The sequence below is a fragment of the Colletotrichum godetiae genome (genome assembly GCF_030913485.1).
Source record: "Colletotrichum godetiae strain CBS 193.32 chromosome Unknown BDP55scaffold_46, whole genome shotgun sequence".
Classification (NCBI taxonomy): Eukaryota; Fungi; Ascomycota; class Sordariomycetes; order Glomerellales; family Glomerellaceae; genus Colletotrichum; species Colletotrichum godetiae.
This window is the reverse complement of record NW_026851294.1, coordinates 34,149-60,246: the sequence shown is the minus strand read 5'-3', so window position 1 is coordinate 60,246 and position 26,098 is coordinate 34,149. Positions and strand designations below refer to the sequence as shown.

The following is a 26,098-nucleotide window of genomic DNA, read 5'->3' as shown; positions in this document are numbered from 1 at the left end:
TCTCCCGAGCTACGGCGTACAAGAGTCATATTCTACCTAGGTAGACTTACAACCAACGGCAAGATCCGATGATTCTTCCATTGATACTCGATATCCGTATCCATACATGTATCCCAATAACGCCGCCCCTCCGTTTCTTTGCATCAGGTTTTAACAATGCAATGTGCATGGGCCCAGAAAGTCTCCTATCGCTCAAGTACAAGTGTATTGCTTACTGTCATTAAGTGCCTATTTTGTCTATGGAAAGGACCAACAACTTTGGCTAAGCGCAATTATACAGCATCATCGGAAACCCAAACTCCAAATTGCGGTAAGGCATATCCCAAACCACCTATCAAAGTTGTCAAACTCCTAGGAATCTCGCTTATGTCATGGATGTTCGTCAACTCAGCCATTCGTGGCCCCTCGACTCCCTCGTTCAAAGCAAACACGCTGACATCCCAACTCCTTTAACACGGCTGAAGGTAGTTGCTTGGGACCAGCCCCATGCGTCCATTGCTACCGTGAATCTCAGCTTCCCACCAGCCGTCATCCTGATGACGCAGGACGGCAAGAAGGTCTCCTTTGGAAAATCCTAGTTCTTCTGGGATAGCTGCCTGGTACACGTACAATGCCCTGGCTGCAACATAGTTAGCACCGTCTTCCTCGTGTTGTAGGGCCAGCACTTACCAAAATGCAAAATGGGCCGGCCATCTCGAGTATATTGCCGAGAGGGGTCTGCCACGCTCTTGCTGCGTTGTCTCGACTCGCCCTGTCCCGGTGGTCCACCCCCTTCGTAGAGCCCCATGGCCCGGTTGCTGGAGCTCGTTCCAGGTCGACTCCCACCACGACCACGCACTGACCCATAGCCCTCATCACCGACAGGCGCGATTTGGACAGCCAGTTCATTGGCGACATGGCTGCTGCCCGGTCTCATCTTCTCCAAGTAAGGAGCTGGAGACGCCGCTCTTGACATTGCGCTTGGTGATTTCTGCTGATAGTAAGGCTGTTCTGATCCCCTTCTCGGCGGGTTGCTCATTCGCGAGGCGCCTCGACCCAAAGAACCTTGCGGGTTAGGAGACGCTGACCGGTATCCACTCCGAGTATCCTCGCTTGGCCCAGTTCTCGGCGAAGCATTGCGCGGGGCACCTCTGTAGCCACTTCGCACGTCCTCAATCGGTGCCGTTCTCGGGGAAGCGCTTCGGAGGGGCGCAGGTGACGCTGCTCGAGGGACGTCGCTACCTCGTGTCATTGGCCGTGAGTTGGACGTCCCACCGTAGCTTGACCCAGGGCGGTTGGCCGGGTTAAACATACTACGGGTTTGGTCGGTGAATTTGGCTGATGTCTCCTTCATGGCCTTTGCTGTCACCGCCTGGGGCGGTACACCGAGTCTCTGAACGACTTGCTGATCATAGGGAGGCGGCGTACCTCGAAGTCCCCCTACCGTTGCGTTGTTGCCCCCAACCGCTGGGACCGACCTGGAGAACTGCTGGGAGCCGGGCGTCGGGGTAGCAATGCCGTGGTAACGGTCTGCCGAAACACGCACGCTGGACTGCTTTCCTACACCGACCCCCTTGAGCTCGGCCAGGGCCAAGGCAATTGGGTCCATCTCAGGCTGAGCGGCGGGAGCACTGGATCCCTTCCTCTTCTCCAAGTCCGGAGTCGTAACGGAGAAAACATTCTGCCCAACATTCAACGCGAGACTAGCATTTGCATCGATTGGCTCCGGGCTTATGGTTGATCTGTCTCCTAGGAGGTCCGATGTTTCCTGACTTTGCAACTGGGGCCTTCGAGCCGGACTTCCTTGAGATGTAACGGGATGCCAGGTGTTCCTGTTCACCGGCGGGCCTGGTGATTCTTTCGTGCTTTTGCGACGGAATGGGCTATGATTTTGGAAGAAGCCGCTTCGTTTCTTGAGGACTTGTTTATCCGAGACTGGTGCCACGCTGACTGATTCCTGCTTGACGGGCGACACTTTGCCGCTCGCCGGTTCTTGGCTTGAAAGCGAGGTCGGGTTCGAGTAATCGCTGAGAGAATCGCGGCTAGAAGGCCTAGCTGAGGGCGGGTGCGAGCTCCGCTCCGAGGGTGGGCCGGTACGGCAAAGCATTGTCATACCGTCGAGAGGGTACGGATCGTGAGGCACTGACGCAAATGATCCACGCTGACCCATGTCAAGAGAAGGTCGGTTTGGTTGCTGTTGCTGTTGAGCCTGGGGGTGAGCAGCCGGGGCTGCCTGTCGCAGTTTGTCTGAAGGTCTCTGTGTGGCAAGTGGTGCTTCACGAGCGGCCGAGGGCAAGATTTCCCGCCGGCCAGTATCCTGGAGATAGCTTCTTGAGGTTGGGCTTGCATCTTTATGGCCCAGATCTATCCCGAATCCTCTTGAGGCGGAACTGGCATCCTTTGGTGTTGTATCATGGACGAGGTGTCTAGACGCAGAAGGGTTTGCATCTTGACGCCTTGACTCTGGAGCAATAACGCTTCGCGGAGTAGCTAATGGCGGATCTTTATGTCCTAGGTCCTGAGCAAGACTTGAGTTGGGATCGTGATGCGATTCGTATGTTGAGGGCTGCGGCGAAGATGACCTGAATGCTGGGTTTATGCTCCTTGGAAACTGGGCGACGGAGTAGCTATCGTCGTCCGAGCTTTCCGATTGCGTGTCGTTGACATCTCCTCGACAGAAATTGATGTACTTTGGCGGATCTGGGATCTCTTGGCCCGTCCCTTGATCCTTGATGAAGCTGATAATGTCCGTTTCAACATCCATCGTCTCTAGTGATAAGCGGATCTTTTCGCAAGAAGCATCATCGCTGACGCAGACAGTAGAGGAAATGTTAGCGAACGTCCACAAGCTACTCTTTGTGAAGTCGAGACGCTCTTCCTCCAAATCTTGGAACTTGTCCGCAGCTGCCTTCCACTCGCGATTCCACCTTACTGTCGTGTCCTCAAGGGCCTTCACAGCATTCTCGTACTCGGTATTAGAGGTCGCAACGCTGATCTGCGTCTTCTCTAGCTTTGCCTTGTTCTTTCGCTCCTCTTGGCCCATGACCATATGGCCCTGAGCGAGGTAGCCCTTGATCTTGAGACACTCCTGCTCGAATCGGTCACGCGTCTGTCATTTTCGTCAATGCATGGCTCATCGAGATCAAATTCGGAATATTCATGGATCAATCCGGATTTGGGGATACGATCAGAACTGACCTTGTTAACGTGTTGTGTCTGTTGTATTTTCGTCTTGAGAATCTTCTCGATTCCATTTTGCACAATCTTTCTTCTTTCCTTCATACCACCCGCAAACGCAGCAAGAGGCTCTTCCAATTCTGTCTTCATTTGCGCCGCGATGTTCTGATGTTGTTTCGCCATTGATTCAACCTCGCCTCGAACAGTGTCGAGTGATATCTTCAGGCTTCCTGACTCATGGGATCCCAATGATTTCCGACACAAGGAGAGGAGCTTTCGGGAGTATTCGTCTTCGATAGAGGCACGAGCTGTACTGGACATTAGCTATCGGCTGTAATAGACCTAGTGATGTTACTTACCGCCGTAGAAGGCCTTCAACTCATCGCATGTCTGTTTCGCAGCAAGCATGCGATCTAGCAAAGGACCTACGCCAGCATCTTCCTTTCCCCAGAAGTTGTTCGCGACTACATATCGGTTCGGTTAGCTCCTGCTTTATCGTAGATACCCAGAACTGCAACATACAGGACAAAGCCACACTTGGCCCATCTGCCGTGGATGTAGGCATTATGCCTACGACTGCGTTGAAGCCGTTTGATGTGAAAAAGACTTGGGATAGATAGGTATGGCGTTGCGTACGGTCGTTTCGGGCTACTTAACAGTAGGGTAATGTGTCAAGGTTCGTGAAGAGAGAGCCCTCGAGCCACTATGTGCAGAAACTCAAGCTGATGTTCCTGGCCTTTTGGGGTTGGAAGAAAGCCGGAATGGGTTGAGAGCCACACTGGCGTCAATAGCTGTGTTCGGGCGACAGATCGGTCGGTTGATGGATTGATGGCCAGGTCAAGCAAGGTAATATTATTTGGTTGCGTTGCCGGGTAACCATGTCATTACATAAGACGAGGTGGCTAAGAGACTCAACAGGTGTGCGACATGCAGTTGAGTGCTTTCATCCTGTCTTACCTAAGTGGAGGAGCCCATCTAGACTGAGTTTAGCGTATTCACAGGCCGAGCATGCCTGCCTTAGGTAAGACACCTGAGGTGAGTTGGAGGTAGGGTACCTTAGGTATCCGTCTTGGTAGCGAAATACCTAAGGTAGTTCAGGCAGGGACAATAGGGCATTTGGGGTCCTAATGCCCACCTACCTAGGTATCTAACACCCTAAGGAACCTTAGACAGACGGGCACCTCAAGGTAATGGAAATGGAAGGTACAGAGTACCTAGGTCAGCCCGGTGTCTAAATAGGTGTCTTCTATTTGCATCCATAAGGGAACTCCCGGTCATCAGGTGTTGGGTACCTTACCTTGCCTTGCCTCTCTTCGAGTTTCAAGCAATAGGTCACGTGCTGCAACTAGCTACGCATCCAGTCAGTACAGATACCAGATACCTACATAGGTACCGGGAAACCCAGAGCACCAAAGAAGCCAGGACAGCTTAAGGTACGAGCCCGAGATAGACTTGACAAAGCATCTGCCTGAGCTATGCCCATAAGGTAAGTACCTAAGTGCAGCATGTTGCTTGAGAGTCACTTAAAGTACCTTACCTGGGCTGTCTTCGGTGCGTTCAGTTCTGTCAAATCTGACCGCCCTGGGCGGTGTAGGTGCATCCACCTCAGCCTTTGACCTTAAGAAACCTAAGGTAAAGGTACCTTACCTAAGGCAGGTATCTCACTTACTCAGTAGGGTACATACCTCGCCTTCGCCCATGAGCTCAGGTACCTTAGGTAAGGCACATTTTCCCTGCCATCCATTCTCCGCCTTGTGCATGTTCAAGCCAATCCCCTACTGGCGACCTGAGAGCCTCCACGTCCTCACATACCTCCCAATCCAGCCAGACTCCAATTTCTTCTTCTCTTTGCGAAGCTGTCAAGCACCGCACGATAGGCGTTCCCGATCGATCAACGTCGCATCTTCTACGAACTCTCCCTCTTTCCATCCCCCTCCAATCCTCCTCCTTCTCAACCTTTGGCAAGCACGAGCTATTTCCAGGCGCCTTTCATCGATCCCCGCCCGAACATCGGTGGGCATCTAGATTGCCCTCTCGGTCGACCTGGCTCAAGTGCCAGGTCCCCTCCCCTCCTCTGCTCAGTACACCCCCATCGCATCAGCAACGATCGGACACGACCTAGGCATCCTCGCCTCAGCCTAGTCTTCTTTCTCGACGGACTCGCGTACTATCTGCGTCATTTGCTGCTCGCCACGTCGCGCCGACGGCCACATCCACAGTTTTGGAAGTGCTTGTCGTTGATGTTGGCGTACTCGATCGCGAAATAGTTTCCTTTGGCGGCTCGATAACGGAAGCCTCCATCGAGGAAGTTGGTCTAGTCTGGTCTTGCTATAGGACGGACTGCTCCTCCTTCCAGATTCCTTCAGCTCCGATACGCAATACTCTCCCATGGTCCCACAACCAAAGTCGGGATCATTCTCTCCACATCCTTCACAGCCACCGCACACAGGAGCCTGGCACTCGACCCATCCATCGCAATCCGCTGTGTTGACTGTAGGCGCAAGTCCAAGTACGAGTAGTCCGACAGGGCCAAATTCCCTGGTCAAAATCGCTGTCGCCCAAGTTTACCTCCTCCTCGGTGCCATCAAGGAGGACAAGGACCGCGCCAAGTGGGAGACACAAGCAGAACAACTACAAAAGGTAGCCTTCCTACCCATATCGAGCTTGCAGCCAAATTATCTCAAATTTGGTCTGATTCTTGATCAATGCTGATACGCACACATCTTTCTTAGCTCATCAATGAACACGGAATGGAGGTCTTTGCAAAGTACTTCACGCGCCTTGTCGCTGCCCATGCCGGCCAAATCTTCCATGGACATACACGGCCAGGGACCAACGGCAATTTTCACCTTCTTATGAGCGAGATGAAGAAGATTTCTCACGACGTCAATCAAGCCAACAAGATTGCTGAGTCCATCGAAACCGGCACAGAAGACCTTTTCCGCGACTTTGACATGTCGACATTCATGGAAGCTTTCAAGTTGGATGCTCTCGAAAAGACGATACTGGCGTTAGCCTTCAAAACCGGATCCAGGTCCGATCTGAAAACCAAAGGTTGGTTGTTCTATTCCCGCGGGGGAATGGTTCTGACGCTGACTACTCGACCTAGCTGATGCCATCTTGTCCACGAATTTCCCGACTTTTGTGAACATTCTTGCCCGCCGCGAACTAGAAGAGCACGCAGACTTAACCGATTCCTTCATCGCTGTACTCGTCGATCGCTTCATACAGTATCAACCGCCAAATTTCAACGCCGCGTCCAAGTCTGAACTAGCTTACAAAGTTCAGGCAAGGTGGCACGGAGACCAGGCCCCGCCGCCATCTGAAGTGCTTGCCGCGCTTGATTTGGTGAGAGTGTTGGCCGACAAACCTCCCAATGCTCTGGCGACGTATATCCAAAGAACGGGCGGCGACTTCACTCGAGACGAGGAGAATTGCGTCTCATACCTGCAAAATCGGCCTCAGAATGTTCAGCTCAGTGAGGAGCAAGTGTCGATCGCCCTGACTTATAGTACCATAAGCCAGACACCCCGTTACGACCCGTCGGTTCTTGCGGCAGCCCTCCGTCGAGTTCTCCCTTCGTCATTCAGGTGGCAAGACGTGGTTTCGTACTTCGATCAGCGATCGGCTCGAATCTCCTCACGACAGTTCCTCCGTCTGTACAACGCGTTGCTCCCAATCGCTGAAGAGGACCAAACATTTGACATCCAGAAGCTATGGGGTGGAAATTGGGAACATCCAGAAACCCAGCTATCCTTCATTTGCGCGTTTGCCTCGCTTCAGCCGGACCAGCTTGACGCCAGTACCATTCCGGGCTTGATTCCAACGCTGACATTGGAGACCTACTCGCAATCTGCCCCTGAGGTTCAACAACGCGCGGCGTTCGCGGCCAAGCATGCTTTGGTCTCTGTCGAGGCATTATCAGCAGTGTTCCATGTTGCGCTTCACTCAGTTCACGCGTCGCAGAGCGTCGAAGCCAAGCGCCTGTTTCAGGAAGTCGTGGTGCCTAACCTAGACATCTTTGTCGTTTCCGCATTTGGTGTGCCGAAACCATGGCCAACGATGGCAGTCGATACGCTGAACTCGCTTTTCGAAAGCTTTCTCTACAAACGATCAACGGAATATGACTTCGTCCTCGACAGCTTGTGGAAGAAGGATAAGGAATGGGTGATTCAGCGGCTTATTGAGGCACATGCCATCAAACCGACCGATCTCCCCTTGATTTTTGAGCATGCGTTGAAACACAAGTGGCTCGATGAACTTGTTTATTTGTCAAATGGCTTTGGGCTCGATCTTGCAGCGCTTGCTCACGCCGAAGGATATCTTGACTTGGTCAATTGGGCGCGACTCAACTCTGAGAGAAGCAACGAAATTGCGCGGTCTTTGCTCCAGTTTCTCCTTATCAAGGCAAACCTGGAATTGCAATTCCAGCGCCCTCCCGATGGCCAACCTTCCGTCAAATCCAGCACCACTCTTCAAGTGAGAACAGTGGCTGCTTTTCTGCAAATTCTGGAGGACTTTCTGCCCAAGACTCCCTTGCAGGATCTCATCATGGTGCAAAGATCTTGTATCACTGTCTACCCAAGGTTGATCAACTATGGGGAAGGCTTCGACGACCTCATCGACGCCAACGGTAAAGATGGGAACGCTTTACCTGCCGCAGCCAATAGCAAGATGGAAGAGCATTACAAGAAGATGTACGGGGACGAAATTCAAGTCCGCAATATCGTCGAGGTCCTGGATCGATACAAACGTTCTCGCGATCCGTTAGACCAAGACGTGTTCGCATGCATGATCCACGGCCTTTTCGATGAGTACGCTCATTATGTCGACTACCCCTTAGAGGCACTTGCGACTACCGCAGTCCTTTTCGGCGGCATTATCTCCCATAAGCTTATCTCAGATCTCCCACTCAAGATTGGTCTTGGCATGATTCTTGAGGCTGTCAGGGACTATTCGCCGGAGGATTCGATGTACAAATTTGGGCTCCAGGCCTTGATGCAATTATTCTCTCGCTTCCGAGAATGGCCCGGCTTCTGTCGACAATTACTGCAGATACCAGGCCTACAAGGTACTGAGGCCTGGAAGAAAGCTGAAGACGTCGTTAGAGACCACGAGGATGAGCTTGCACGTTCGCGCAATGGCGTTATGCCTTCAGCTCATGCCAATAACGAGTCTCTTTCCAACGGCAACGTTACCGAAGGCAGACCCACGGATCGTCAACCACAGCCTTTCTCGTCTATCAACGCATCTGACCGGTCGCCTGGAGTTGATTGCGAGGAGCCGTCAAGCGATACACAAGGCAAGATCCAATTCGTACTGAATAACCTTACCGAGACAACCCTTCAGACCATGTGTCAAGAGTTGCGAGAAATTTTGGAGCACCGTTATCAGCAATGGTTCGCAAGCCACCTTGTCGAGGAACGAGCCAAGATGCAGCCTAATTATCACCAAGTTTATCTTGAACTAGTCAAGCTGTTCGAGGATAAGATTTTGTGGGGAGAGGTGTTGAGAGAGACATACGTCAGCGTTGCACGTATGCTCAACTCAGAGGCCACCATGCAGAACTCGACCGAACGCTCGCACCTCAAGAATCTTGGAGGCTGGCTTGGTCTTCTTACCCTAGCACGCGACAAGCCGATCAAGCACAAGAACATTGCCTTCAAACAGCTCTTGATCGAGGCCCACGACACAAAGAGGCTCATCGTGGTCATCCCCTTCGTTTGCAAAGTCATTCTTCAGGGCGTCAACTCCACCGTGTTTCGACCACCAAACCCATGGCTGATGGATATCATTCACTTGCTCATCGAGTTGTATCACCATGCCGAGCTCAAGCTTAATCTCAAGTTTGAGATTGAAGTGTTGTGCAAAGGTCTCAATCTTGATCATAAAAGTATTGAGCCTTCTGGCGAGATTCTCAACCGTGCGGCTGTCGAAGACGCCCAAGAGCTGGTTTCTCAGGACACGTTGGAGACGTTTGAGAATCTCTCTCTGAATGGGATTTCCACTGGCGTTACAGCTGGTCTCTCGCCACAGGTCATTGCTGCATCAATCCCAGACCTTGGTCCACTTATTCACATTCCGCCCACCAACGAGATGGTGGTCACGGCTACTCGCCTGCACGAGATCGTTCGCACTGCTCTTACCCAGGCTTTGCAAGACATCATACAGCCCGTGGTGGACCGATCGGTTACTATTGCTGCCATTTCCACACAGCAGATGATTCACAAAGACTTTGCGACTGAGCCTGATGAAAACCGGGTCAGGACATCGGCCATCAGCATGGTGAAGGCGACGGCCGGAAGCTTGGCATTGGTGACCTCCAAGGAGCCGTTGAGAGCCAACTTCACGAATTATATGAGAAACTCATCCAATGATCTGCCGCAAGGGTTACCAGAAGGCACTATCATCATGTGTGTAAACTCGAACCTTGATCTCGCATGTAACATTATCGAGAAGCAAGCCGAGGAGAGAGCCGTACCGGAGATTGAGGAGATGATCGAGCCTGAACTGGAGGCACGCCGTCGTCATCGCCTCCAGCGGCCTAATGAGCCATATGTCGATGCCTCTCTCAGTCGATGGGCATGGACTATTCCCAACCCGTTCAAGCTGTCACCAAGCATGGGCGGCCTGAACCCTGAACAAATGGCCATATACGAGGACTTTGCCCGCCAGCCTCGAACCACCAATTCGAATGCTCCATCACACGTACCCTCCGCTTCTGATGCGACCAGATCACTAGCCAACGAGGTTCTACAAGACCAATTTTCTACCGTCCCTAGCCTGGGAGCTGCGGCAGATGCGCCAGCCGTCCAACACCTCGGCTCTCAGATTCAGCAGTACGCCCCTGTTCACAATGGAGCGATGCCTAGCGCGAGACCTCAAGCATTCCAAATGGACGGCCGCGCCCTGGTTGAACGTGTTCAGAAGCTTCTCATGGAACTGCAGCGCGTGGCGACCGAAGCGCGTGAGGAACACTTCGCCGACCTCCCGAGGCCTCATCCCGTCCTAGATGTGGTCGACGCATTGGTCCAGCATATGATCAAGGCATCACAGACTTCAGACGAGTTCGCGGTGTTTGCTGCCGATCAAATAATCCAGTTGATTTTCAGCCCAATCGACGATAACTTAGCTTTGGAAAGCCTGGTCCATGTTCTGGAGACATTGCGGAAGATTTCTGGTCCCACATTGAATAACCGCGTCACTGCTCACTTCCGCCAGCAGCCTGGAGCCACCTTCCTCCAAATGCCACTCCTTGCCGCGCTGTTGCGCACCGATCTTCTCGACTGGAGAAACATTGATTTGTCCATGTCCAAAGCGCTGCAGCAAAGGAAAGATGGCTCGCTGGACTTTTTGGACCAGATGGTTGATCTGACTCTCCTCGGCAACCGGCCAATGGCGCTTTATGGCGACTTTGTTCGGACACTCGAGGCTGCTTGGTCCTGGATACAGGATGAGCCAGATTCGGTGATCGGGCAGCGCTTGAAAGCAAAGCTTTCCGGTCAGACGCTGCCGCAAACTGCGCAGCAGGAGAGCGAAGGGGCACTCCAGCAGGACCAGATGGAATATGTGTTTGACGAATGGATCCATCTTTGCAACAACCCCGACGGATCGGAGAACTCGTCCATCATGTTCGTGCAGCAAATGCAAATCAGAGGCGTCGTGAAGAGTAAGGACGACCTTTTTGTCTTCCTCAGGATCGCAACAGACATGTCGGTGGACAGATTTGAGCACTTCGTCCATTCGACGGGAACCTTGACGGACGCCTTCCTGGCTGTTGATGCCCTCGCAAAGATGATCAACATCTTCATCAGACTTCATGGTGAAGCACAGTCGACTCCGACGCCAAGCCGGGCTGTCTACTTGGATTCCGTTTTGGCCTTCATCACTCTCGTACTCAACCATCACCATGTGAAGCGTGCGGATCACTTCAACCAAAGGGTGTTTCATCGTCTGTTGTCGGTTCTCCTTTACGAAATCAGCTCCACTGCAGAGCAGCTCCCCGAGTCTGAGAGATCCGAGCTGTTTCTGAACTTCGCTGCTAGACTCGCAGACCTCGGGCCGAAATATCTTCCTGGCTTCGTTTTCGGCTGGCTTTCCCTCCTCCAACATCGGGCGTTCTTACCCACAGTCATGAAGGATCGCTCTGGGTGGGTCGCGTTTACCAAGCTTCTGCAACTACTTCTGGAACACATTGGCGAACAGGTCAAAGCAATCGAGCCCTCCAATGTAGCGCGGGAAATTTATCGCGCCACCCTCAAGCTACTTGTTATTCTGCAGCACGATTACTCGGACTACTTGGCGGCACACTCACATCAGCTCATAGCTAGTGTCCCTCCTCACTGCAAGCAACTTCTTAACGCCATATTGACAGCGAACCCAGCGGCTCATCCTAAGATGCCGGATCCTTCATTCCCTGGCCTGCAAGCTGATAGAGTAGATGGTGTGAGAGACTCCCCCGAATCCCTGGACAACTCTGCGTCCATTCTCCGGGACTTGGGCTTGCTTGATGTCCTTGACCACGCGCTACAGAACGGCCCCTCCGAAGATACACTGGCGCACATTACTCGAGCCATTGTAGAGAGCCAGCGATCCGACACCGGATTTGGGCATGTGCCCATCAATGCCAATTTGCGAGTAGTCGAGGCAGTCACTCTACATGTCGGCAACTATGCTGTCCAGCAATCAACTCAGAAGGGTACAGATGTCTTCAACCCAGCATCGTCAGACGTGGCTACAATGTCTATCTTGCTTCGCGAGCTTCCCCCTGAGGCCCGCTACTACCTCATCACCAGCATCGCAAATCAACTGCGCTTCCCCAATGCCCACACCAACTACTTTAGCCGTACCTTACTGGAAATATTCGGCCAAGACATGAATGATCCTGAGGAGACGGAGATCAGGCAGCAAATCACGCGAGTGCTTTGGGAACGCCTGATCGGCTACTGGCCCCAGCCCTGGGGTCTAATGGTGACAGTTGTTGAGTTGCTCAAGAACGAGAAATATATGTTTTTTGATCTCCCATTCGTCAAGTCAAACCCGGAGGTAAGCGAAGCAGTTTTGTCCGACTCTGTCAACATTCAGCAATGACTAATACCACGTTCTTCAACAGGTCATTGAACGCTTCCATGCCATTTTACAGCGCGCATGAGAATCTGTGTGGGAAGGTTCGGCTCCAATCTAAAGGTCACGTCTTTTAATAAGATTAGGCGACGGCATGGTGTGTTCTTCGGATCAATTGCAGCACAAGACGGGTGGGGGATACAGGCGGAATGGGGGCTTACAAAAAGGAGACATGGGTGGCGATTCCTTCCCAGGGCGTTCTACATGGAAATCACGGAAAAGACCTGTAGTATTTATGCTAATGTACGATAATGAGATTTTTGGTGGTATGTTGGACATTCCGATCCTGAAGCGCCTAGCCTTCATTCCTTGTTCGTCAAAGCGGCTACATGGCGACATGTTAAAGATTCGGAACGAAATCAGGAACAGATGGTTATTTTGTGTGGCAGCCCTGGTGTCGAGGTATCGAGTAAAAGCAGACCAAATAGACGATGCCTTCGAGAGACCTATACACATGGTCGTGGCACTTTTCATCCTCAGCCTCATCCCCTGCTCGGCCTTTTCGCTCGGGCAAAGTACTTTCATTCCCCCAGTAATTTGGCGTACGCGCGAGAGCGGATGATCACAATTTTGACAGCGACCGACCGGTGTCGTCAACTACGGTCCATGCTAGAGGCAGGAAGTTTGCTTGGCTTTATCCTGGGCGAGCTGGTTGTCAGATACAGCAGAGGCTGTCCACAAATTCAGAATCATGTTCCTCTTCGAGCAAACAAGGCGGTCCCGGTTCATTCCCCCTTCAAGGTCTTCCCTCACTCCTTCAGCAAAACTCGTAGACTTTTCATGTGGGATGCCTACTTTATTCGTCCCTAAGAGTTGAGGCACGGAGTGCTACACAATGAGTCCGCACAGCAGTACACACATACAAGAATACACGATTATATTGAAAGCAGGTCAGGCTTCGTGACTTTCTTCGCGGTCGTATCGTAGCTAAATCGCCGCTTGACTCGCCAGAGCGACATACAAAACCACCAAGCAGGCCTCCTCGTAGCTCTGACGCTTTTCTCATTTATCGCACTCGCCTGTCGTGGATATCATCACGGATCGTCTGCCCTCTTTACCATGTGAACCAGACTTCCGCAGCCCCCCTCCCCTGGTAGAACCTGATAGAACCAGTATAACCGCACGATCACAGCTCTTCCTCCTCCACATTCGTACTTGAGGTGGCCGGCGCATTTGTCTGTGCCGGGATACCGCGGTTCATGACATCGCTCAAACCTCCGGTGGTGTTATTTGATTGAGCTCGGACTTGGTCTTCACCACCAGAAATGCTCGGTCGGTGCTTCTTCAAAGGGCTTCCGATCGTTCCCTCTATCGTAGCATCATTACTAGCTTCCTGATTCGCGCCCCCAGAAAGATGGCCATTGCCTGCAGCGCTCGTAGTGTTAATCAACGGACCACCAAACGTGCCCGAATTTGCAGAGTTATTCGTGGCACCTGCGTTTTCAGAACGGTCGGGCTCGGCTGAGTGTGCTCTCTTGAGCTGTTTTATGAGAAGTCAGTTACCAAGCTTAGACAGGGGGAAAGAGAAGTGACACGTACGCGAATACGGTTCACGCCATCGGCAAGTTCCCCTTGAGATCTGACATCCTCGGGAGCGAGCTTGTTATTGATGTCCTTTTCATCAATATCCTGCATCTTTCCAAGAAGTTCACTCTCGTCGTCATCGTCGTCACTGTCGTCATTGAGAGCTCCCCCAACATTACCGTTGCTCTTCTTGCGGGCTTTCCGTCGTCTGGTGGCCTCTGTATCCTGGTCTCTGAAGGCAGAAAATCCAACAGTGCCAGATGTCTTCAAAGGGCCGAGGCTAGAAAAGTCTAGCTGCCCAGACCGGCGTTTGGCAGATCCTGGCGTTGCCTGGGCTGTATTTGAGGAAGCAATGATGCCAATCTTCTGGAGTTGCCCTGCACACTGTTAGCTTCCTAGAACGCAGCAATGTTTCATCTCTTGAGAAACTGGCCGACTTACTCTCCCCACGGTAGAAGAATGTGAAAGAAGCATATGGCTTGTCGGGGCCGTCGATGCCCGTAACGGTCTGAGTACTGATAGTCTTCGGATCCAATGTCTTGGGCTTGGCAAAGCTTGTGGTGTGCTCCACATCAGCATCGACGCCGCTCTTTCCATTGCCTTGCTTTCCGGACTCCGCATCATCGTCATCGTCGTGAGCGTCGAACTGTGGAGAGTACTCTCCTTTTTTTATTTCGCCAGAAGCAAGCACACGGAACATCAGTACCTTGATCTGTCCAGTTGCTTCGGGGATCTCATCATCATCGGACAAGGAGTCAGAGTCGTCTTCGCCGAAAACAGCCTCAACAGGGGATCCGTCCTCGGCACCGTAACGCAGAGTGTCTCGGGGGCCGTTGGGACCCTCCTCAACTTGCATGCTTGTCGCTCCAGGTGTAGCCTTTTGCCTCCTACGTCGCTTCTCGAACTTTTGGCGGCGACGTTCCAGCTTCTCTGCGGCATCATGACCTTGTAGGTCTAAGCCATTCAGCCAGCGTTCCAAGCCGACTTCGCGGAATAGGAATTCGCGCTCGGCAAGACCTCCGCCTTCCGAGTCGGGAACCTGGACCCAACGACTGTTAACCCAGGTCTCTTCACCCGGCCGCAGAAGCGTGGCAACTTCCTCCTTGGATCTTCCGTCAAAGTATATGTAGGCGGCTATCGTCTCATTTTCAGAATTGGTCATGGGGATATAGGGGTTGACAACTCCGGAGAACTTCGAAGGGCCTTGAGCGGCGGTGGGGAGGCCTCCGACGAACTGGGGCTTCGGATAAGGGTTCGTCTCGGTAGACTTTGGAGTCGAGTACGGGATCGGTAAGCCGGGTGTTAGAAGTGTGATTGATATGGCGAACTTGGCAGGCTCGGGCTTGTTCGAATCGGGGTTGATGCTTGGTTGAGGCACGGGTATATAGGTGCTAATCCGTGACAGACGTGACTGCTTTTGCATACCATGCTCGGGAAGAGGGGCACCGTTGGCATGTATGCTAACAGCAATCCCTTTAAAGCAGGGCATGGTTGCGAGGCGGACTAGAGCGCGTAGAGGCGCCGCAGTCCGAGTAAGGAAGTATAGTTGGCGGAGGGCACCGCGGTCGCGAGTGACAATGTTGCGATCAGAAGGTTTTTCTTGCAAACGCGGCGGACAGACAGCTGGGGTAATTTGTGCGAGGTCAGCTGAAGGCCGTAGACTGGATGACTTGTTCAGTCGATAGTTTCGTGAGTGGTTTGCGGGATACGCAGCGGCACACGGCGGACGAGGTGGGAATAGTGGGGGTTGCTTCCTCCTTTGGTGATTGCCGAGGGGAGCGCAAGTAATGATTGCTCCCAAAAGCGAATTGTTGGCTCGACGATATCAAAGTCGCAGTAGCAAGTAGCAAGTGACTGCGGCGTGTTGGGGCAGCAGTTGATGCGACTATGAGGTCGAAACTGAAGTAGAAATTGCTCTTCTTCACCGTCTCTGCATGGATCTGGTTGATGTGGATCTGGCGACTGGGGGCAATGAGACTTTGGGCGGGGAGGCCTAGGTACAAATGGTGCGCATATTGCCCCGACGACAGGGGAGAGGAGAGGCAAACGCGTGGGATCTGGGAGAGGAAATTGTCGACAGGTAGGAGATGATGAGGCTGAAAAATACCAGACAGAGTATTGGTGGCTACTTCGTGGTGTTGTCGAAGATAGGATAAGGCTCAAGACGATGGCGGCGGTAGCTGGCGGTGTGGGAGGGCAAGGAAGCGACAAGATAGTGCCCTGGAGGGGGAAGGTTCCTTGGGTGTCCCGTGTCCGTGCTTGGATGTTCCCGCGACTTGCAAGTGCAGCTTCATAACAATACTGCGTACATCCGCTGGGATGAAATGCACTGGTGCACTGTGGGGGCAGGCACTTCCTTCCATCCAAGAAGTGCCATAGGCGTAATAAGTCGCGGCCCGGAATACCTACCTACCTTACGGAGTACCTACCTTACCTTAATTGCTTAGGTACCTTACCTCAGGTGCCCCCCCCCCCCCCCCCCCGCCTCCTGTTAGGTAAGCGAATGCATACTCCGTACCCCAGCGAGGTCTAACACCAATCCCTCCTACATGCACCTTGCCTGTCACTATGGCACCACAGAGATCGCTGCTGACCGTTGACTGGTTTACCCATCATGGGGCTTGTGCAACCTTAAGGTAAGGTAAGGTAGGCTCATAGTATATTTACAATCCGAGGAAGTCGACGCAAGCAGCTTGGCTATGAATATTTCATAAAGTGAATGACGAATCCTCAATGGCCTTTATCATTAGCCTTTTACCTTTTCCATCCCAACGTATTGTGACCTCAAGCCTCAAGATACTCTCGCTAGATCCCAATTGCACTTCGGTGATAACACCACCACAGCAAGCACCATCAACTTTTATGCGATGACCTCCGCCGCACACTACTGGAACCTCCCTCGCTGTAACTCGTCCCAATACCCGAGTCCCCTCTGAACCCCCTTCCGTCATCTTCTTCCTCATCGTCGGCCTCACCACCGAACGGGAGCAGGTCGTCCACACGAGGCCCCACGTGTTGCTCATCCTTCACTTCAGGCTCATACCGTAACGGAGCCTGATTCCCGTAGGTAGGGAAGGTCCTCGGGGCATCCGACAGCTCATCAATGCCACTTCCATCCTCTCGCTTGATTTGACCCATCGACTTACTATACGACAAGGCTCCTCCATTATTGACGCCAGAGCCTGGTGACGATCTTGAGAGCCCAGACCATGCCAACCATGCCACCACCATGAACAGGATCTCGGATGCCCAGAAAAACAGGACGGCAGCGGTCAAAGTCATCACGCGATAGTTGTACATCAGCCAACGCAAGCCCCGAAGCTGAGCAGTCAGTGTAATCGAGGCAGAGTACGTCTCGATATCCTGGCCGCCCTGAAGCTCAAGGTATGCTGAGGCGGGCAAGGATGAGCCCTTGGCCAACTCAACGCGCTCGGCCATAGGCACGCTAAGAACGCATGTTTCCGAGTCGGCGAACAAAACATGGTAGGCTAGAAAGAGGATTCGCGACGCCATCGATACCATTGGATCTTGATATGGCACCAAAGCGGGCCGCCGCGAAGACAGAAGGACTCTCTTTCCATCGAAATGGGCATATGGCTCAGGAGCAATATGAGGCTGTATTTTTTCGCTTCCCGCCGACAAGGCGCCAACGTCCAACAGGTGGATGGCAATCATGAAGTTGCCTCGTTGAGTGTTGGCAGGCGAACGGGGCATAGACAAAGTGACGGAGACATCGTACTCCTGCTGCGTCCTTAGAGCAGACGTCGGGATGGTTGCTGTTCCAAAGGGATTCGCTCCTGATCTAGAGGTGGTGTTAGCCTGCAACGTCCTTGTTGTGTTAATCTTGAAGCAGGTAGGGCGCAAAAAAGACTCACCCGTACTGGAGATGGACTGGGGTCGTCACTACTTGCTCAGGTAGGTAGTCGCGGAAAAAGAGGACCGAGGCGACAGCAGCAAAGGGTAGCAGAAATAGCGACGTGCCCACGAGGAGGCTCACGTTCACAAGTGTACGCTGTGCAGTCTTGGACGTGGCCACTCGGGATGCCTTGTTCAAAACCTCCTATCACACCCAGACTTAGAATCACAGAGCTTGCGAATCATCGCAATACTGGGCAGAGATCGTACCATTGTGTCAGAGAACAGATGTCGCTGTTTGCCGGGCAGCTAAGTTTAGTCACAATGACTAAGTGATCAAGTCGTGGAGAATGATGTCGTCCAAGTTAAAGCTCGAGCTGGTCTGAGCAAAGGGATGATGATGGGCAAAGTGGCTCAAGCCCCGTTGAGTAGGTGTCAGGGTGTGTATCCGTACCAGTTCAAAGACGTGTGGCGCTGGGCTGACATGCCGCTCTGCTATCCTTCGCCCTCGCCAGCTGGAATTTGCCAATTTCGACGGCTTCCACTAGGTATTGCCTCGAAAAAAAAAGAGGTATATTGGCAAAGTGTAGAGCTGCTGCACATTCATTCGGTTCGGGAGGCTAAAACGCTTCCTTTCAGTTGCATGTGACGTTCCCCGCCGCATCAGCTACCCATACTCAATACCAATGCAGAGTATCTTACCTTAGGTAGAGTGGGTAGTTACCTACCTTCCCTGACCAAAGGCAAGGTGACGTATCCGTAGTAAGGTAGGTGCTTTCCTCGCTGCGCAGGAATACTTTGGGCAAGATATTCCCCGCGGCGATGTATCCATAGGTAAGGTACCCTACCCGGGTACTCGGTGAAAATGCCCGTGCACAAGGCAAGGAGGACGAATGCCTGATTTGTTTGTAGTGGTGGGCAGGAACAGCCAACGGGCATGCGATGTGCGGATAGGAAGGTATAATGAATAATGATTCAGTGCAGTCGGAACTATCATAGTGAGTATCTCACCTAGGTATTTACCTGCCGTGCCTCCGGGTGAGGCCAATACTCGCTCATTCACATCATTTGACGCGACCCTTGCCATTTCATACTATCTTAACTCATTCACCGCTGCCTGGACCTTTTCTCTTTAACGCTTCCGATACAAGCAAAGCCCGAGGAAGCAACCCGTGACACCATAGTCCTGGCCGATTTCAAAATGGCTTCACAACAGGATCTTCAAGAATTGCTGAGGGTCATCACCTCTAGAAAGGGAGTATCGATGATGGCTGCAATGGGCCAGGTCAAAGCACTGCAGACAGTGGAGCTTCGGAGGTGTGTTGATCGAGTGCGCGGTTCTGCTTTTGATTCCACCAATCTCACGAGCATATGAACAGTATTCAGCAAATAAGCAACGCTTCGCTCGACCTGATAGAGCGTGGCCTTGGCGACTCAAAGACGGCCAAGGCCCTGCAGACAGCATGCAAGACTCACCTGAAGAGGGGAAGCACCAAAAGATCCGGGCATCATCTTACTTCTCCAAGTGAGAAGCGTCCCAAGATCCATCACCCCAGCGACGACTCCGAGGGCCCAGCCCAACATCTAGAGGATACGGAGGCTGCCCTAAGTCTTTCCGTTGTTATGGACGAGAAGGAGATCGCCGGGGCGTCCATTTACACCAATCGGGCGCCATTGATGTTGGCCTTCGTGTTGGAACTTCTCAGACACACAATGCCAACGCAGCCTATGTCGAGTCGTCTCAGCCTAGCCCAAGCTGTTGTCAGCGCCAACTCAAAGTCAAAGGCCATCAGCATTGGACTGGCCAAGGCCGGCAACGAAGACGGCTCGTGGGGCGAAGGACAGCCAAAGGTCAACATCATGGGCAGAGCTATAGCTGTTCTCAAGAGAGGCGACTTCGACTTGCCTGGCAGCGGTTTGGCGGCTCCAGAATCTTCAAAATACGCAACAGATGATGGTTTGCAAGGCGGGAAGCCGTCAGAGTCGTCAAAGCAACACCATGGCAGTGCTGCTTTCACAGAAACCCCGTGGTCTGCCAGCCGCCAGGTCACTTCCAAATCGTCCACCTTTGTTGCGCGAGTGGCAAATGTCGAGGACAGCACTCAGGCGCCAGGTCTCGTTCGTTCACTCCTACTATCTGAGCCACAACTACAAACAGCCACACATAACGCCTGGGCCTATCGAGTGAAGAGGCAAGGGCAAGGCGGCGGGCAAACCCAGGGATCGGGAGAGGTACGCGAGGCAAGTGAGGATGACGGCGAAACTGGTTGCGGCGAATTCATACAAAGACTCATCAGAGAGGCTGGCATTGTCGATGTGATCGTAGTGCTGACCAGGTGGTTCGGAGGGGAGATGCTAGGTCCAGATCGCTGGAGGCTGATGCGCAACGTCGTCACAGAGGCGCTTTCCCAGCGGCTACGACTCACACAGATCCACGGGGGATGTGACGATGTGGCCGTTTGGGCACTGGATCTTCAGAACACGAACAATGGATCCGGTAGCCGTAGTGCCAGCGAAACAAGTCGTAACGTCGTCGGAGTTCCGATACATCGTCCGGAACCAGCTCGGGCGTACCTACTCAAAAGTTTTGCTACCGGCCAATCTGAAGATGTTCCCATAGGCGATAGTATCGGCGGGAGTGCTTTCAAAGCCAAACAAAAGAAGATGAGCAAGGTGGAGGATGAAGCCGAGAGGGCACGCAACCTAGGCCGCCTCCTCGGAGCTCTTAGGCTGCTATTCGATAGCTGGAGCAACCTTGGACCTCGTGAGATGGATCGCAAAGCATTCTCGTGGTATGCATCCATAAGACCAGAGGTACAGCCAGGGGTTGCAGGATGGGGCGCGAAAGGTTGGCTGAAGCTAGATACGATACTTCAGCTGCGTCGAGCTGACGCCGAAAGTACGAAGAAATAAATCATCAAACCGGTAGCATGCCGGGTCTTTCGGCAACCCAAAGCAATCACACTCGTTGTCACCGTTTGCAGGCCAACATTGGCAACATTGGGTAAAACATATAGTCGTTGTGCGGTACCTAGCAATGGCGCATATTTCCTACACTCAGCATCAACCGCGTTTTCGCCGAGTCTCTACTGATACTCATTCCTTCACGGAACTCCCATGGCATCGGGGAGCAGAGTTGAAAGACATAACCCAGCGGATGGTAGATGCGGGACACGGCCCACACATTTAAATACTAGCTATTGCAGGGTAGTCAGGTGGTGCACCTCTACGGATTCGGATATCTTATCAATAATCCTAGACCTGACCATAGCTTACTAGCGGGTCATTAAACGCTCCGGCTGTGCACACCTACACACACACACACACACACACACACACACACATCGCCAGGCAAGGTCAGTATTTCCACAATCTACCGCAGTATATTCGTAGATGTGGCATGGTGGTACCTCGGGCAGCTGCGGCATGATCTAACACTACCGCAACTGGTTCCCGAAATCACCACTGCACACCTTGATACCGGCCCTGGCAGCGATTCCGAGCCATGCTACACCTCACAGTCGGCGTGAGCGCCCCTCGTCAGGCTGCCTGTAGCTTTCTGACAATATCTCGACGACTAGCTTCCAATCGGCCTGTGGGCCATGGTCCAAGAGCTCCACGGCCGTTAGTCTCACCGCTCCCTGCCCAACACGCATTGCTAATCATCTCTCAGCTACGCCTCTCGTCGTACCAATCAACTTCCTTCGAGTCCCCCCGCTCCAAATACTCTCGAAACAGCTGATGCCATCTTCAAGGCTAGGAAGATACCTTTGCTTGCCTCCGGGGTGGTAGCTCTGGGTCTCGGGATATATATCAGCCTTTTGGCATCCTCGTTCTATTCTTCGAGCTGCCACAAGGGCTCAGAGCCGGCGCTAGATGCGATCCCGACAGGTCGACCCAATGTCTTCACCAAGGAATCAGCCAAGAAATTTGACCAAAGTCTCGAGGGCTCAGAATGGTTGATGGGCATCACCTCTCTGCGGAAAAAGCTTGCTGTAGAGGCTTACGGACATGTGCTTGAAGTCGCAATGGGCACCGGCCGTAACCTTCCCTTTTACGACTGGAGTCATGTTCTCAGCTCTCGATCGAACTCAGCAGTCCAGGCACTTGCAGCGCCAAAGCCCAACGCACAAGTATCCAAGACCGACGTGGTACCGATAATCTCTTATACAGGGGTCGACATTTCTAGTGAAATGCTTGGCGTCGCTCTCGAAAAGCTCACAGAAACTGTCACAGAGTTTTCTGGCATAGACCCTATAACCGAGAACCAGACTGCGCCGTCTCCTGATGAGTGGAGTAATATCTCTTACCTCTCAGGTAGACTACGAATGTTCCGGTCAGACATTCACGAATATATTCCTCCTCCCCCTCAGCAACCTTGTCCGCAGGCTAAGTACGACTTTGTCTGTTCAACGTTTTCTCTGTGTAGTGTTCGCGACCCAGAACAAATGGTTCGGGATTTAGCCCGTACAGTCAAGCCGAACACAGGCAAGATCGTCCTCGTTGAGCATGGTAGAGGATGGTGGGGATTTGTCAACGGGTTACTTGACAAGTCTGCAACTTCCCATTTCCAGAGTAGGATTGTTATCTTCCTTTGGGACTATCAGCACGAACTAACTCACCCCCTCTTTAGAATACGGATGCTGGTGGAATCGAGACATTGCTGAAATCGTCGAGAACGCCGCAAAGTCTACACCGGGACTTCAAGTCACAAAGGTTGATCGCCCGTACTTTACACAGCTTGGGACGACCTTGTGGATCGAGTTGAAAGTCTCGGATTCGAATGTGTCTTAGACGCGACACCTAGTCTTTCATCTACTCGCAATCGAAGAGTCCTCATACACTCTCTGCAGTCCCGAGGTGGACCGCAAGTTGACGTCAACAGCTGACATTGAAAATTTGTACAGAAGGGGAGGTTTGTTTATTTCATTTCAATCATACCCGGCCAAATTTTGAGCTTTTTCCTCCCGGCCTAGATTCCCAAACACCAAGCCTGCGCAGACGTCCTTGGGACCAGCTGCTGTTACAACTACTGATACAAAAAAGACATCCGCCCATTCCCTGATCGTACTCCCAAACGAAATCAACTTCACGCTGTTATCGTATGCCGTGGTTCCACTTTCGTTTTCGTCATCGTCAAGCAACGCCTACCAAGTATCAAATCTCCAGAAAAGGAGTTCAGTTGATTTCAGGATCGACAGATCAAGCCGCACCTGGCATTGGATTGCCCCTAAAATCTTCAGTCGACACTTGATACCGTGAGATGGGACGTGGAGCAGGCCTTAGCTTCACGTAACATATCACGGCCGTTAACAAGAGTCCAGCAAACAGTCAAGCTCGTCAAGTTCAATGCTTTCAGGGCTATGATCCCATTCTAGGAGGCCCCCCAGCTTTAACCAGCTGTCGCCGTCAGTTTCCTTTCTGGCGCTCGTCGGGACGGTTGCCTTAAAGGCTGGGCTCGTGATGAATTGATGCATCGATGCCAATCCGCTATTCACGGCTACACTGTTTTTCTCGTCGAACATGCCATCATCCCGTACCGGTTCATAGGCATTGGCAGACTGTTCGCCATTGCCTGTCAAAGACATTTCGCGAGCGAGCTTGCGTTTCTGCAGACCGTCGGCTGTCTGGGTAAACTCTCGTTCATCCTTCTCCAGAGGGGGGGAGGCGCTGCGATGGCTTCTCGTGTACCGAAAACTGCTTGGTAGTGACCCAACGGGCGTAGTAGGCATGGCAGGGTCTTCGTCACCATCATCAAATTCAGGAGAGGAAAGATCGACCTCAGGGGACGGACTTAGATCCCGCCGGCGAAGATCGATGTCGTCACCATCGTCGGATCCAGATGCGATGCTAGATAGAGACGGAGAAATGACGGCGCGTTGAGCGAAGGCTGGTGATTCTGGAAAGGGCTGTCTTGGGCGCGTTGTGAGAAAGAAATATGTCCGGCGCGGGTGTATCTTCTCGAGTTCCTTGGCCATCGGGCAAGGTGTCCGGCCGCTCCAACAGGACCGCTTCAGGTAGGCGGAGAGGCGGGAAGAAACAATGGCGCAGGGATTTGCGGAACTACGAATCTGTTAGAAAATCGGTGACTACAGATAATGGAGCTGTAGGGCTTACTTCTTGACAATTGGAATCTGCTGCGAAAGCACAGTTGCCAGCTCTCGCACCAGATGAGGTCGGTTACAGGTGGCCTGTAATTGGGCAATGGTAGCTTCTACAATCTCGTCGTTGATTCCCTCGATTTTCATGTGAGTGGCAGACTCAGAGTCGCTGTGGGCTTCTTGCATCTCGACATTACTTGTTGTCGGCGACGGCGGTGGCGTGTGATCGAAAACAGCGTCCCCGGGACGCTTTTGTGATGTCTCCCCATGCGAGCGTTTTTGTCTCTTGTTCGGGCGCGCTACTGTTGTCGATGTAATCGTTACGCGGTTCCCCCCATTCTCGGAATTGCTTCGACTCGGGGCGGCGGTGGCCGAACTGCGACTTGAATGGCTCCCTGGAACGTGGATGCCCAGCGACGGCAGAGACAAGGATTTGCGGCGTGTGTTGTATGGCATCTTAGCGACGACTGAGCTTTTCCGGATGAGATGGGATGTACGGATGAATATGGAAGGCGATTGTTATTTGGACAAGATCATCCAGGAGATAGAGACGAGGTCACTTATGGCGATGGGAGAGAAGAGGTATTGATAACATGCGTCCTCGTTTGTTATGGGGGGTGGTGGATGGGATTTGCGTACTGGGCAACGACAGAATACTGGGACGAGGGAAAGCTCGCACCCTTTTTTTTTTTTTTTTTTCCTTCTTCCTTTTTTTTTTTTCCTGGCTAGTCTCCACCTTTCCTCACGAAGGCCCCCCTGACCACATACGCAAGGGGTCCGATGAGGTGTGGAAAAGGCGAGTGCCCCACCCTGGCGTGCCGAGACTAAGGTAGCCTTGCGTACGTACTGTGGGGCGCGGCTGGGTACCGATCCTATACGTCAGAGGTACCTCTCCGTACCGCCCGTTCAAAAATATTTTAAACTGGAGACGGGTTGGAATAACGCTCCCCGATAGGCGATGTCCTAGCATCCATGAGATCGAATTACAGAAAGGCTGATTGGACAGTCCTTACGGGACAGTCAGCACAGGACCGACCGGATAGTGAACACGTGAGCAGAAACGTACGGCATCAAAACCGAATAAGAAACCTACCTTTTAATATAATACCTTTGTACGTGATTTTATCCCCTTATCAAAAACATCCGCTAGAGCACTAATACATATAATATGTTATATATTAGGAAAACTAAGAATATTATACTATATAGTAATTTATTATTATTTTTTAGCTTTATAAATATAAAAGATTAATTCTTATAGCAACTTTTAAAGAATATTATATAATATAATACATAATTTAATTATCACCTTATTAAAAGTATCTATTAAAGTATTAATATATACAATGTATTATATAACAAAAAAACTAAGTATGCTATATTATGTATCTAATTATTAATTAATTAACCTCTAGTTATTAACCCTTTTTATTAAGAACTAATATAGCTATATTATAAATTAGAGAGTTTATACCCGGGTATAAATAATTAATATACGGGTATAACTCTTATATAATGTAATAGCTGTATATTATTATTAGCCTGAGAATATATATAAATTATAAATATTTTATTTTAAAAATAATAAAAACTTCTTTAAAACCCTCTTAATACTAGCTTATGAAAATATAAAAAGTATAGCTAAATATTATAATTAAGAAAGATATAAAAAGTAGGTCTAGTATATTGAATAGATTTAAACTTAATATTTTTATAAAGTTATTATAAAAATTAGCTTTTTTTTAAGCTAGGCTTTATTTAAATTTAGTAAACCTTAGTCATAACTTTATAATTAAATTATATTAAGTTTTAATTATAGCTTTATAATTAAGCTAGGCCTAACGTATAGATATAGTAAGTTGCTTATTATAGTAAGTCGCCCACTTTTGAATACCCTTCTATTATTTATATAAATTAATGAAGCTATATTATATAAAATTAATTAGAATTACTTATTAGCCTTTTCTTTAAAGGTCTTTTAAACTATCTAATATATTTATATATTATATTTAATCTTTTTATAGTTATTATATCGCTACCTATATAATGTTACGACCTAATACGTATGGCGAAGCTAGGGTCCTGCCCTATAGGACCGTAGCGGCTATTATATTATATATATATAAGTACAGACTTAAAAGGACTCCCTTCAAAATAAAAGAACTATAAATAAGTTACGTAACCACGATTATATAATAAAATCAAAAATAGATACCTATAAATAAATAAAATAGATATTTATAAATAAATAGAACGGACGTTCGTAAGTAAATAGGACGGACGACCGTTTAATAAATAATTAAATAATTATAAATAATATAAAATAAAAAATATATTTA

At 51.0% G+C, this 26,098-nt stretch overlaps 7 protein-coding genes across 7 annotated transcripts; 3 read left to right on the top strand and 4 right to left on the bottom strand.

Annotated features, from left to right (window-relative positions):
* Window positions 1-190: 190 nt before the first annotated feature.
* BDP55DRAFT_675677 (uncharacterized protein) lies at window positions 191-4,027 on the bottom strand. Its single transcript, XM_060575765.1, has 5 exons — window positions 3,679-4,027; window positions 3,516-3,620; window positions 3,178-3,464; window positions 670-3,088; window positions 191-619 (listed from the first exon to the last, which is right to left on the bottom strand). Exons 1-5 carry the CDS (start codon window positions 3,719-3,721, stop codon window positions 450-452), a joined length of 3,024 nt encoding a protein of 1,007 aa, XP_060425480.1. The 5' UTR covers window positions 3,722-4,027; the 3' UTR covers window positions 191-449.
* A 1,879-nt stretch (window positions 4,028-5,906) lies between these two features.
* Window positions 5,907-12,246, top strand: BDP55DRAFT_560220 (CCR4-Not complex component, Not1-domain-containing protein; the record flags this gene model as incomplete). Its single annotated transcript, XM_060569969.1, has 2 exons — window positions 5,907-6,210; window positions 6,266-12,246. 2 exons carry the CDS (start codon window positions 5,907-5,909, stop codon window positions 12,244-12,246), a joined length of 6,285 nt encoding a protein of 2,094 aa, XP_060425479.1.
* Window positions 12,247-13,405: 1,159 nt separating this feature from the next.
* Window positions 13,406-15,292, bottom strand: BDP55DRAFT_560207 (uncharacterized protein; the record flags this gene model as incomplete). Its single annotated transcript, XM_060569967.1, has 3 exons — window positions 13,406-13,759; window positions 13,819-14,180; window positions 14,245-15,292. The coding sequence occupies 3 exons, from the start codon at window positions 15,290-15,292 to the stop codon at window positions 13,406-13,408; spliced, it is 1,764 nt and encodes a 587-aa protein (XP_060425478.1).
* A 1,086-nt stretch (window positions 15,293-16,378) lies between these two features.
* Window positions 16,379-18,216, bottom strand: BDP55DRAFT_289849 (putative adipose-regulatory protein-domain-containing protein). The gene is made up of 3 exons (XM_060566544.1): window positions 17,929-18,216; window positions 17,679-17,863; window positions 16,379-17,605 (listed from the first exon to the last, which is right to left on the bottom strand). Exons 1-3 carry the CDS (start codon window positions 17,929-17,931, stop codon window positions 16,657-16,659), a joined length of 1,137 nt encoding a protein of 378 aa, XP_060425477.1. The 5' UTR covers window positions 17,932-18,216; the 3' UTR covers window positions 16,379-16,656.
* Window positions 18,217-18,442: 226 nt separating this feature from the next.
* Window positions 18,443-21,002, top strand: BDP55DRAFT_675670 (uncharacterized protein). The gene is made up of 2 exons (XM_060575764.1): window positions 18,443-18,975; window positions 19,038-21,002. The coding sequence occupies exons 1-2, from the start codon at window positions 18,860-18,862 to the stop codon at window positions 20,569-20,571; spliced, it is 1,650 nt and encodes a 549-aa protein (XP_060425476.1). The 5' UTR covers window positions 18,443-18,859; the 3' UTR covers window positions 20,572-21,002.
* Window positions 21,003-21,163: 161 nt separating this feature from the next.
* Window positions 21,164-22,452, top strand: BDP55DRAFT_696745 (methyltransferase OMS1; the record flags this gene model as incomplete). Its single annotated transcript, XM_060577606.1, has 3 exons — window positions 21,164-21,282; window positions 21,476-22,233; window positions 22,292-22,452. The coding sequence occupies 3 exons, from the start codon at window positions 21,164-21,166 to the stop codon at window positions 22,450-22,452; spliced, it is 1,038 nt and encodes a 345-aa protein (XP_060425475.1).
* A 515-nt stretch (window positions 22,453-22,967) lies between these two features.
* Window positions 22,968-24,215, bottom strand: BDP55DRAFT_635732 (uncharacterized protein; the record flags this gene model as incomplete). Its single annotated transcript, XM_060572806.1, has 2 exons — window positions 22,968-23,721; window positions 23,776-24,215. 2 exons carry the CDS (start codon window positions 24,213-24,215, stop codon window positions 22,968-22,970), a joined length of 1,194 nt encoding a protein of 397 aa, XP_060425474.1.
* Between the last annotated feature and the right edge of the window lie 1,883 nt (window positions 24,216-26,098).